At 44.0% G+C, this 13,335-nt stretch overlaps 3 protein-coding genes and 1 pseudogene across 5 annotated transcripts in view; all 4 read left to right on the plus strand.

The window, feature by feature from the left end:
* Nucleotides 1-13,335, plus strand: part of LOC125886176 (zinc-binding protein A33-like) — a 73,637-nt gene that overhangs the window by 30,295 nt on the left and 30,007 nt on the right. The gene's annotated exons all lie outside the window — the stretch shown is intronic.
* The window catches only part of LOC125886168 (E3 ubiquitin-protein ligase TRIM21-like), a 46,866-nt gene continuing 33,531 nt past the window's right edge, over nt 1-13,335 (plus strand). The window contains exons 1-2 of one of the 3 annotated variants that reach the window (XM_049572173.1): nt 1-134; nt 724-893. In XM_049572173.1, the coding sequence (XP_049428130.1) occupies nt 726-893 (168 nt within the window). In that variant the 5' untranslated portion in view covers nt 1-134; nt 724-725. Of the gene's footprint in view, nt 135-723; nt 2,573-13,335 lie in introns of those variants that run through there. The other 2 variants (XM_049572176.1, XM_049572174.1) reach the window with 2 other exon arrangements.
* Nucleotides 4-13,335, plus strand: part of LOC125886165 (E3 ubiquitin-protein ligase TRIM21-like) — an 18,305-nt gene continuing 4,973 nt past the window's right edge. Inside the window, exon 1 of the mRNA XM_049572170.1 lies at nt 4-134. The gene's annotated coding sequence lies outside the window, so the exon portion shown is untranslated. The remainder of the gene's footprint in view (nt 135-13,335) is intronic.
* On the plus strand, nt 8-7,565 carry LOC125886162 (E3 ubiquitin-protein ligase TRIM21-like; annotated as a pseudogene).

Consider the following 13,335-nt stretch of genomic DNA (forward strand, 5'->3'; position numbering starts at 1 on the left):
AAATGAAAGTAAAGTTAGTCAGAGTGTGAGCCACGCTGCAGTGGAGACAAGTCTCTGTTTCTCTCTGAAAGAAAATTCACACTGACTTCATCAGGTCTTTGTCAACAACACAGCAGAGTCTCTGCCCAACACTGGTGAGTACAGCTGATCATATTTACACTTTCAACAACCAGGACTAACACTAAACTTCAGCTACACTCAGACAGGAAGTTCCACTCTTTTCTCTTCATACTCATGAAACTGATAACAATATAACTGTGGCTGTTTGTCCACAGACCCACTGTACAGTAGCTCACTTTGACAGCTTTAAACAGTCTCTGTGTGTCAGGTCACTGTAACTGATCACTTCCTACATACTGCTTTCTGTACTTCCTCTAGTTGTTTCACAATAAAAGCCTCTAACAGAGAACCAGCAGGAGGCTTTTAATGTGAAGCAGCTGGAGGAAGTGTGATGCTTTGCTTAAATATAAACTGATCTACACAACAAGATGTGAACATATTCTGTGCTGTTTTACCAGTTTGGTGAGTTCGTCAGCACGACTTAAGTGATTGCAGTTGCTCACAGCTCAGTGCAGGTCAAAACACAGCATGTATGATTAAATGTTACATTACCCAATATCATATGTTAAACTTAAAGGAACAGTAATAACATTCCTGTCAGTTTAAAAAAATTAAAATTGTAAAATGCATGTTTGTATGTTTTTTTCCCCACTACATGTGTAGATATGGCTGCTGCAAACTATCTGCCATCTGAAGATCAGTTTCTGTGCTCCATCTGTCTGGATGTGTTCACTGATCCTGTCAGCACACCATGTGGACACAACTTCTGCAAAAACTGCATCACTGAACACTGGAATATTAGTGACAGGTGCCAGTGTCCTTTATGTAAAGAGGTTTTTACCACAAGACCTGATTTGAGGGTCAACACTTTGTTCTCTGAGATGGTCGCTCAGTTCAGACAGTCAGCTCAACAGAAAGCCAGCAGCAGCAGCAGCAGCTCACAGCAACAAGTGTCCACACCAGGAGAAGTTCTCTGTGACGTCTGCACTGGAACCAAACTGAAGGCCCTGAAGTCCTGCCTGGTGTGTCTGGTCTCCTACTGTGAGACTCACCTGGAGCCTCATCTGACAGCTTCACGTCTGAAAAGACATCAGCTGATCGACCCTGTGGAGAACCTGGAAGACAGGATGTGTACGAAGCACGATAAACCTCTGGAGCTGTTCTGTAAGACCGACCAGACATGTGTCTGCATGCTCTGCCATGTTTCAGACCACAAGACACATGATGTTGTTCCTCTGAAAGAAGGATATGAAGACATGAAGGTCGAGCTGGAGGCTGAAATCCAGAAGAGACGACTGAAGATTCAGGAAATCCAAGACTCAGTCAACCTCAGTGAGAAAGATGCAGACAGAGAGATAGCAGAAGGTGTTCAGGTCTTCACTGCTCTGAAGGAGGCTGTTGAGAGAGGCCTGAATGAGCTCATCAAAATGATCAAAGCAAAGCAGAGGATGACACAGAAACAGTCTGAAGGACTCATCAAAGAGCTGGAACAGGAAATCTCTGAGCTAAAGAAGAGAAGTACTGAGGTGAAGCAGCTCTCACACTCTGAAGACCACCTCCATCTTCTCCAGAGTGTTCAGTCCCTGAAAGCCCCTCGACTCTCCAAAGACTGGAAAGAGGTCAGCATCTGTCCACCATCACTTAAGGGAACTGTGGTGAGAGCTGTGTCTCAGCTGGAGGAGACACTCAGTCAACAGATGAAGAGGCTGGTCGCTGAGGCTGAGCTGAAGAGGGTCCAGCAGTATGCAGTGGATGTGACTCTTGATCCTGATACAGCATATCCTGCTCTCATCCTGTCTGATGATGGGAAACAAGTGAAATATGGTGATGTGAAGAAGAATCTCCCAGACAACCCAGAGAGATTTTCTCGTTATTGCAATGTTTTAGCAAAGCAGAGTTTCTCTTCAGGAAACTTTTACTTTGAGGTTCAAGTTAAAGGAAAGACTAAATGGGATTTAGGAGTGGCCAGAGAGTCGATCGACAGGAAGGGTGTAATCCCTCTGAGACCTCAGGATGGTTACTGGACGATATGGTTGAGGAATGGAAATGAGTACAAAGCTCTTGCTGACCCCAGAGTCAGTCTCTCTCTGAAGTCTCAGCCTCAGAAGGTGGGGGTGTTTGTGGATTATGAGGAGGGTCTGGTCTCCTTTTATGACGTAGATGCTGCAGCTCTTATCTACTCCTTTACTGGCTGCTCCTTCACTGAGAAACTCTTCCCATACTTCAGTCCCTGTAATAATGATGATGGTAAAAACTCTGCACCTCTGATCATCTCTCCTGTCAGAGTAAAATAATCACTTATTTTATGTACTGATTTATTTCTATTCAAAGAAACATGTATTGTGAATCCTGTATAGTTCACATCTTATTTTCTGCAGAATCTGTTCACTGTGCTGATGTACACTTCATTGTTAAGATGTTTTATTGTTTGTATCCCATCACACAGGCAGCATGTTAATCTGACACTTTCATCTCTTCAACTCTGCATCATGACACAAACTTTATGTGGAGAATATCTGTTTAAACCTGTGTTAAACCCACAGACATTTACTCTCACTGACAGAAGAAACCACTGTTTGTAAAGACACCAAATATGTCAGGCTGCAGTTTGACTTTGAACAAATTTGGGAAAAAATACTGCAAATTTTTCTTTTTGATTTTTTACTTGATTAATTTGTCTGGGAAGTGGTTTGATAATTACTGGTGACTTTGGACAAGTTTAATGCGTTTTGTGAACACTGGTGAGATGGTTTATGAGTCACAGAAATCTGTAAATATGTGATTGTTGAATAAAATAAACTAGTTGTTGAACACAAGGCCTGAGTAAGCAGTGACTTGAACATTAAACACTGAACAGAAAAGCCTGGTTTATACATAAGTTGTATTTCCTGACAAACAGATTATGTTTCCTGTGGCTGCTTCACAATAAAAGCCCCGATGTTTTTCATCAATGGGATGCTTTTAATGTGAAGCAGTGTCAGGAGGAAATGTTTGTTTCCACTAGCAGTGACTGAATCCAGTCCGGCTGTAGGAGAGTGAACAGTAACAGTGAGGCTGATATCAATGAGACAGAATTACACTGGATTACATGCTGCATCATTTCCTGTCAGTCCCTCATGTGTGTGAAGGCCATCACCACTGACAATGGACACTACTATATACAGAGAGGGAATTACTGACTCTAAATACATGATACAGCTTTTTATACCAGCCATAAATATCATGAAACATGGGGTTTGATTCAATAAAAATCTGCAGTGTTAGGCTTTGTCATATGTTGAGCACAAGTTTCTTTAACTTCCACAGTTCTTCTTGCAGGTAACAAGACTGACAACAACAATAACTTTAGTTTTCTATGTTGTGAGTTGACCTTATATTTTCAAGACAAATGTCATCACTGCCAACAAATGGTGAAAACCGTGGTGCTTCCCAATAACTGTGTAAATCAGAGGGAGGAAACAAAACCTGACCAACAGAGCTGCAGTGAGAGGCGGAGCAACACTGGAAAGAGGAGAGCTGCAACGTCACACTCCGGAAATGAGAGTAAAGTTAGTCAGAGTGTGAGCCACGCTGCAGTGGAGACAAGTCTCTGTTTCTCTCTGAAGGAAAATTCACACTGACTTCATCAGGTCTTTGTCAACAACACAGCAGAGTCTCTGCCCAACACTGGTGAGTACAGCTGATCATATTTACACTTTCAACAACCAGGACTAACACTAAACTTCAGCTACACTCAGACAGGAAGTTCCACTCTTTTCTCTTCATACTTATGAAACTGATAACAATATAACTGTGGCTGTTTGTCCACAGACCCACTGTACAGTAGCTCACTTTAACAGCTTTAAACAGTCTCTGTGTGTCAGGTTACTGTAACTGATCACTTCCTACATACTGCTTTCTGTGCTTCATCTAGTTGTTTCACAATAAAAGCCTCTAACAGAGAACCAGCAGGAGGCTTTTAATGTGAAGCAGCTGGAGGAAGTGTGTTGCTTTGCTTAAATATAAACTGATCTACACAACAAGATGTGAACATATTCTGTGCTGATTTACCAGTTTGGTGAGTTCGTCAACACGACTTAAAGCCGCTACAAGGAACTTTTAACTGGATGTGCAAAAGTCTCTGGTTTCTGCTGATGTCTGTGCGTGACCTACAACAGCAAATGAGACCATCGGTGTGAAGATAAGCTATTTCTATATAGTGTATATCCATACCTTTAGGAAACTGTCTCTGGGTCCGCCCCAGGTCGCTTCCAGGACGAAGCGATTTACAGCACTCAGACGGCACACGTCATCTTACCTAGCTGCTTACATTTATAGTGACTCTGATAAATAGTCGCTATTCCTCCTCCTTGACCCGACGTCCGCGGGGAGTTAAAATAGCAGCAATCATCGGGTAAAAGTTCTGTGAAAGCACTGGACTCACCAACAGTCAGCCACGTCTCAGTCACACAGAGAAAATCCAATCCTTGGGAAGTCAGGAAATCCTTCAGGATAAACGTTTTGTTCGCTAGCGATCTAGCATTTACCAGCCCAATCCTGGCAGGAGCCGGCGGGTCCACGCCGTTAGCTGTCTGGGGAGCCACACACAGAGGCCGCAGGTTGCTCAGATTCACAGCCAGCGCGGGCAGAGCAGGGCTGGAACACCTCATCCGGGCCAACGAGGTACCAGCCAGGTGTCGACAGGGTCCAGCGAGAAATAAAGAGGCTACTAAGCTGTGGAAGTACTCGCCAAACAGGCCTTCAGCCTTACCAGCCGACCGCTGCATTTACCCCGGCGGCGGTGGTGCTTACGTCAGAGAGGTGGAGCTGGGGCGCGGCAGAGCTGAGCTGGGATCCACACATGCTCAAAATGAAAGTTCCTTGTAGGGGCTTTAAGTGATTGCAGTTGCTCACAGCTCAGTGCAGGTCAAAACACAGCATGTATGATTAAAAATTACTTTGCCCAATATCAAAGGTTATACTAAAAGACCAGGACTAACATTCCTGTCAGTCGAAACAAATAATTAAAATTGTGTTTTGAGTAAAATGTTTTTTCTTTCCCACTACATGTGTAGATATGGCTGCTGCAAACTATCTGCCATCTGAAGATCAGTTTCTGTGCTCCATCTGTCTGGATGTGTTCACTGATCCTGTCAGCACACCATGTGGACACAACTTCTGCAAAAACTGCATCACTCAACACTGGAATATTAGTGACAGGTGCCAGTGTCCTTTATGTAACAAGGTTTTTACCACAAGACCTGATTTGAGGGTCAACACTTTGTTCTCTGAGATGGTCGCTCAGTTCAGACAGTCAGCTCAACAGAAAGCCAGCAGCAGCAGCTCACAGCAACAAGTGTCCAAACCAGGAGAAGTTCCCTGTGACGTCTGCACTGGAACCAAACTGAAGGCCCTGAAGTCCTGCCTGGTGTGTCTGGTCTCCTACTGTGAGACTCACCTGGAGCCTCATCTGACAATGTCAGGCCTGAAAAGACATCAGCTGATCGACCCTGTGGAGAACCTGGAAAACAGGATGTGTACGAAGCACAATAAACCTCTGGAGCTGTTCTGTAAGACCGACCAGACATGTGTCTGCACACTCTGCCATGTTTCAGACCACAAGACACATGATGTTGTTCCTCTGAAAGAAGGATATGAAGGAAAGAAGGCTGAGCTGGAGGCTGAAATTCAGCAGATGATCCTGAAGAGACGACTGAAGATTCAGGAGATCAAACACTCAGTCGACCTCAGTAAGGAAGATGCAGACAGAGAGATAGCAGAAGGTGTTCAGGTCTTCACTGCTCTGAAGGAGTCTGTTGAGAGAGGCCTGAGTGAGCTCATTAAAATGATAGAAGAGAAGCAGAAAACAACAGAAAAACAGGCTGAAGGCTTCATCAAAGAGTGGTTTCTGGAACTGTATGGTTGAAATCTCTGAGCTGAAGAAGAGAAACACTGAAGTGGAGCAGCTCTCACACTCTGAAGACCACCTCCATCTTCTCCAGAGTGTTCAGTCCATGAAAGCTCCTCGACTCTCCAAGGACTGGACAGAGGTCAGCGTCCGTCCACCATCATATGAGGGGACTGTGGTGAGAGCTGTGTCTCAGCTGGAGAAGACACTCAGTGAACAGATTAAGACGCTACTTGCTGTGTCTGAGCTGAAGAGGGTCCAGCAGTATGCAGTGGATTTGACTCTTGATCCTGATACAGCACATCCTAAACTCATTCTGTCTGATGATGGGAAACAAGTGAAATGTGGTGATGTGAGAAAAAATCTCCCAGACAACCCAGAGAGATTTTCTCGTTTTATTATTATTTTAGCAAAACAGAGTTTCTCTTCAGGCAGATTTTACTTTGAGGTTCAAGTTAAAGAAAAGACTGAATGGGATTTAGGAGTGGTCAGAGAGTCGATCAACAGGAAGGGAAACATCACACTGAGCCCTCAGGATGGTTTCTGGACTGTATGGTTGAGAAATGGAAATGAGTACAAAGCTCTTGCTGGTCCTTCAGTACTTCTATCGTTGAAGTCTCAGCCTCAGAAGGTGGGGGTGTTTGTGGATTATGAGGAGGGTCTAGTCTCCTTTTATGACGTAGATGCTGCAGCTCTTATCTACTCCTTCACTGGCTGCTCCTTCACTGAGAAACTCTTCCCATACTTCAGTCCTGGTGATAATTATTTTGGTATAAACTCTGCACCTCTGATCATCTCTCCTGTCAGAGTAAAATAATCACTTATTTCATGTACTGATTTATTTCTATTCAAAGAAACATGTATTGTGAATCCTGTATAGTTCACATCTTATTTTCTGCAGAATCTGTTCACTGTGCTGATGTACACTTCATTGTTAAGATGTTTTATTGTTTGTATCCCATCACACAGGCAGCATGTTAATCTGACACTTTCATGTCTTCAACTCTGCATCATGACACAAACTTTATGTGGAGAATATCTATTTAAACCTGTGTTGAACCTTGTTTTTTAAGTCATACCAATGTTTTATATTTTATTTTATTGTAAGTTACACTATGTATGCATCTACTCATGAGCCAAAGTAAGGAAATATCGATTAAAATTTACACCGATGGTGTATTTGTTGAATGACAATAAAGCAAGTCTAAGTCTAAGACATTTACTCTCACTGACAGAAGAAATCACTGTTTGTAAAGACGCCAAATATGTCAGGCTGCAGTTTGACTTTGAACAAATGTTTCTTTTTGATTTTTTTTACTTGATTAATTTGTCTGGGAAGTGGTTTGATAATTACTGGTGACTTTGGACAGGTTTAATGTGTTTTTGGATACTGGTGAGATGGTTTATGAGTCACAGAAATCTGTAAATATGTGATTGTTCAATAAAAACTGTAAAATAAACTAGTTGTTGAACACAAGGCCTGAGTAAGCAGTGACTTGAACATTAAACACTGAACAGAAAAGCCTGGTTTATACATAAGTTGTATTTCCTGACAAACACACTGTGTTTCCTGTGGCTGCTTCACAATAAAAGCATCTAGTTAAACTTCAGGCAGATTACACAGTACAAACTGTAAAAAGTCATTTCCAATGTAACAATAAATGTGTGGTTTTCCTATTTCCTTTTGTTGCTCAAAATTCTGCATGAAAATCAACATGTTTTTATTTCAGTCCTCTCAAGACAGGTTTAAAGAGTTCATAAATTGTTGTGTCAAATGGTGCTGGTGTTATTCAGTGCAACATTAACACGTAAAAACCATAAGAACCTCAGTGCTGAGTTGACAGTTGCTCATTGCACTACAGTAACAACAACAACAAGCTTCCACTTCCTGGTGTTATGGCACAGAGCGACCACTGGATGGACCACAACACAAAGGAACAACCAGCATGGAGTCACTGTACTGTTAACCAAACACTGACACACCTTGATGATGCCTTTGGGCTGCTGGTAGTACAGAGTACTCTTACTCTCCCACTTCTCGACTCTTATTCAGAAAGAACTTGTATGTGATAAAGTCATGACCAAACACGAGGAAACTAAACCTCACCAACAGAGCTGCAGACAGCATGCCAATAACACACTCCCTCAAAACTTGTGACATCTGTGTCATTGTGTCATGATCAAACATTTTACAGTATCCTTTTACTGTGACCATCCCAAGGAGCACTTGTGTAGTTATGATGCTCTTTATTCAGCATCTTGATGTGCCACACCTGTCAGGTGGACGGACCATCTTGTAAAAGAAGAAGAGCTCATAAGCCAATAAACTAATCTGATCAAATTTGTGACCAAAATTTCAGAGCAATATATCTGTTCAGGGAATGAAAAGGTCTGAGATATTTCACTCAAAATTGTGAAAAATGGGATCAAAATCAAGTGTTGCGTTTAGATTTTTGTTCAGTATATTTGGGTCCATTTTTTATGAAGGTAACCTGTATCTGTGTTCTACTTGTTAACACTCATCAGTTGCTTTTTCAAATAATATTAAATTATTACAATTTTAAATGAAACAATACCAAACGTTTTATCTGCTCCAACATGTAGGAGCAAATGTAACAGCACTGGAGGCATTTTATTTAAGTTAATTTAACATCTACAACTGTGTACAGACATGTCTACAGCTTCTCGTGTCAGAGGACACAGTTAAAATCTAATTTGTATTTATTATTGTATTTCTATTCAAGGGAACAAATGTCTGACTGTTACATGTTGGTCATGTCTACAGGATACAGTACGTGTCATTGATTTACTGGACATTAAAAAGTTAACAGACGTTAACAATAGAAACCACACTGACAGGATTTTCTACTTTGTGTGAGATGCAGTTTGGTTATAACTGTTTTTTATTTTTTTAGTGAATAACAGTGAGATGAATGATGAGTCACAGAAATCTGTAAATATATGGTTATAAAATAAAAGCTGTAACATAAACTAGCTGTTGAACACAAGGCCTGAGTGAACAGTGACTTTAACACCCAACAGAAAAGTCGAATTTGACGACAAATACATTTTGTGTCCTGGACGGACGAACATCGAGCCCCAGAAGGCTTTAAAGGAATACGTCACCTTCAGAGTGATCATTTGTTTATCAGTTACTCACCCCGTGTTACCTTGAAATCTTGAAGGAAATTTCTTTTTTCTTGCATGCCTCCATGGGGAACAAAAGATCCATAAAACTGAGAAATGTCTCCATGAATAGAAGTCACAGGGGTCCACCTTTAACAACAGCAAAACAAAATCAAAACATGTCAAAGAAAGGCACTTTTGCGCTTCAGCCAAAAATAAAACTGGATCGGTGCTCAAAGCACAGGACAAAATAGTAGACAATACATCAACTGGGCCACTTCAAAAAATGACTGAACCCAAATGAAAGGAGGCTGGAGCACTAAGGTGCAATAAGGTTTGCACCTTATTAAAAGCTCTGCAATTTTATCGAGCTCTGCAATTTTAGGAGGAAATTAATGTTTTGGTCCGGGAGGTCCAAGCTTGCAGTGTCCGGATATACCTCCACGGGCTGATGATGCAAAGGTAGCCTAGGAGGAGGTCACCACAATTGTAAATCAACGATGCGTTTCTCTCGTGCGCGCGCTCTCTCTTTCTCTCTCACAGTCTCACTCAGTTTCTTTTCTTTTGACTTTTCTAAGATGACAGATGGTGAATATATACTCCCTATCTGATGCTGTGGCTGTTTGTGGTTGGCTGAGAGGGATGTGAACTCATTAGTTTGCAGCTGTGTGTTGGGTTTCCATTCCGCGTGCCAAACGTGCCAAATGGTGCCAATCCCCTTTGATCTGACACCAGATGTGACGGGACAGTCGATACAGAGATACATTTATGTGCTGATTGCAGATAGTTGCATTGAATAGTGGTTTTGTGGGTATTTATTGCATCGTTAATGTGCCTGACATTTTGGAAACCTGCCTGTGAGGTTTTGGTGACGTGTGCACACTGTCCGCCGGTCAGCCAAACTTTGGCTTACACCGGCTGCGCTCCCCCTGCGCTGACAGTAGACCTGGTTTCAGATGGCGAGCTTTTAGCGCACCTTTGGCACGAAACTGTCACTGCGCCAAGCTGGATCTATCGACACCTCCCCCTGCTGCACCGCCACACCCATCTCAATTGGAATCACACTTGTCTGACCAGCTAAATTAAAATACATCATTTATAACTTTTTAGCTGTTGTATTGCATTAAATAGTCTGGTGTTCCTATTATTGTATTACAATACGTCATTTAATTTTGTGTCAGAATTTGTACAAAGATGGTCGGTTTTTTTTTTCATGAAAATGAATAAACATATTTCCCAAAACTGTTGAACTGTTCCATTGATGCTGCGCTCACATGGTATCAGAGTAAACCTGTTTGAAACCTGTAAATAACATCTCCAAGTGAACGTTCGCACCAAATTTGAATAATAATGCCTCCTCCTGCAGCTATCGCCAGTTTCCATCCAATTTTCAACCACTTACTCGAGGCCGGGTCGCAGGGGCAGAGGGCTGAGCAAAGTACTCCAGACATCCCTCTCCCAAGCGATGCTTTCCAGCTCCTCCTGGGAGATCCCAAGGTGTTCCCAGGTCAGACGAGATATCCAGCATGGTCTCGGTCTACCCCGGGGACATGTCTGGAACACCTCTGACGTGAGGTGCGCAGGACGATCCTGATCAGACGTCCAAGCCACCTCCTTTCAACATGAAGGGGCAGCAGCTCTACTCAGAGCTCCCTCCCAATGTTCGAGCTCCTCCCCCTATCTCTAAGGCTGAGCCCAGCCACCCTTCAAGAGAAACTCGTTTCAGCTGCTTGTATCCGTGATCTCATTCTTTTGGTCACTACCTAGAGCTCATGACCATAGGTGAGGGTTGGGACATAGATGGACCTGTAAATCAAAAGCCTTGCCTTCTGGCTCAGCTTTCTCTTCACCACGACAGTCCGGCGCAGCGCCCACATCACTGCAGACGTTGCACCAAATTGCTGATCCGTCTCACGCTCCATTCTATCCTCACTTATGAACAAGAACCAGAGATGCTTTACTTCCTTTGCTTGGGGCTGTAACTCTCTCCCAACCTGGAGGGGGCAGTCCACCATTTTCTGGCATTTTCTGGAACCATGGCCTCAGACTTGGAGGCGCTGACTCTCATCCTGACTGCTTCACACTCTGCTGCAAACCGCCCCAGTGCATGCTGGAGGTCACAGTGTAAAGAAGCCAACAAAACCACATCATCTGCAAAAAGCAGATATGCAATTCTTGGGTCACCAAACCAGACCCCTTCCTCCCCCCAGCTGCGCCTCAAAATCCTGTCTATGAATATCACAAACACAATCAAAGACAAGAGATAGCCCTGGTGGAGGCCAACACCTACCGGAATCGTGTTTGACTTGGTGCAAGTATGTGGACACAGCGCTCACTTTGGTCATACAGGAAACAGATGGAGCAGCAACCCCAGTGCCATGTCTTCCTGCAGTACACCCCACAAAACTCCCTGTGGGACGTGGTTGTAAGCTTTCTCCAAGTCCACAGCACACATGTAGACTGGATGGGCAAGCCCTCAAGCTTCTTTGAGGCCAACCAAAAGTCCTTCTTTGCAGCCGCCTCTACAATGAAGGATTTAACATGGACCACTCAGATTCCATGTCCCCAACCTCCCCTGGGAAGCGCAAAAAATTCTTCTGGATGTGGGAGTTGAAGACCTCATAAATAGGGGACTCCACCAGATGTTCCTAGTTCACCCCCATTATGCGTTTGGGTTTACTAGGTCTTCCTGGCAGCTTTTCCCACCATCTGATCCAACTCGCTATCAGTTGACAGCTCTGCTCCTCTCTTCACTCAGAGTGTCCAAGACACACGGCCGTAGATCTGATGGTACAACCACAAAGTCAATCATCGATCTTTGGCCTAGGGCGTTCTGGTACCAAGTACACTTATGAACCTCCCTGTGGTTGCACATGATGTTCATTATGGCCGATTCATGAATAGCACAGAAGTCCAATAACATCACACTGCTTGGGTTCAAATCAGACAGGCTGTTCCTCCCAATCACCCCCCTCCAGGTTCCTCCATTATTGCCCACGTGAGTACTGAAGGTTGAAGTCCCCCAGGAAAACTATAGAGACCCTGGTCCGTACCCTTTCAAGGACACTGCCCAGAGACTCCAAGAAAGCTTTGTACTCCGTACTGCTGTTCGGTGCATACGCACACACAACAGCCAGAGACCTCCTCTGAGCTACTCGCAGTCCAATTGGGGCCACCTTCTCGTTCCTTGGGGAGAACTCCAACACAGCGGCATTCAGCTGGGGACTCGTGAGTATCCCCACGCTCACCCAATGTCTCTCACCTTGGGCAACTTCCGAAAAAGCAAGAGTCAAGCTCCTCGCCAGGAGTTTGATTCCTCAACCGGCCTCATGTGCAAAAGTGAGCCTAACTATATCTAGCTGGTGTAGCTCTCCCTCCCACAACAGCTCTGATTCCCCGCCAGAGAGGTGAAGTTCCCCGTCCCCAGAGCCAGTCTGCGACACCAGGAGTCAGCATGCACGGGTCCACGCCCCTGCCTTTCTCTGGCACACAATGCACCTGGCCCCAGTGCGAGTCCATGTGGGTGGTGGGCAGGGTAGCTCCGTGTCATTCATTTGGGATGAGCCGAACCAGGCCCCATGGCCCTAGGCCTGGCCACCTGATGCTTGTTGGCGAGTTCCCCCCTCCCCCAGTGTCCCCATGTTGGGCAAGGTACTCTTTTCCCTCAAGTGTCGTTTCATCAAGGTTTTCTTGAACCGCTCTTAGTCTGGCCCCTCCTGTAGGATCACTTTGCCTTGGGAGACCCTACCAGGAGCTATTAGCCCCGGACAACACAGCTCCAAGGTTCACTGATACAAGCAAACCCCTCCACCACATTAAGGTGGTGGAAGCATAATAAAATAAACTCAAAAGACAACGTTATAATTTGTTCACATTTTTTATTTTCTTCCTAAAGAGGGCCGTCCTCTTTATTATGAACAAAACATTTCATCACTTTTTAAAAAGTGTTTCCAAGTGGAGAGCGAACAGAAAGACGACTGATAACAATAAATAACAATGTAAAATGCCATAGGCTTGTGCCAATAACGTTAGCATGTTATATTTGTGGGGAAAATGACAAGTGTTTGTCTGTGGATGCTGCGAGTTATAGTGAAACTGATTTGTGTTTGAAGACCAGTAAATCAAAAGCTTTTCCTCCTGGCTCAGCTCTCTCTTCACCACGTCAGTCCACTGATCCATCTCACGCTCCATTCTACCCTCACTCGTGAACAAGACCCAGAGATATTTGAACTCCTTTGCCTGGGGCAGTAACTCTCTCCCAA

This window comes from Epinephelus fuscoguttatus, linkage group LG3 (genome assembly GCF_011397635.1).
Source record: "Epinephelus fuscoguttatus linkage group LG3, E.fuscoguttatus.final_Chr_v1".
NCBI lineage: Eukaryota > Metazoa > Chordata > Actinopteri > Perciformes > Serranidae > Epinephelus > Epinephelus fuscoguttatus.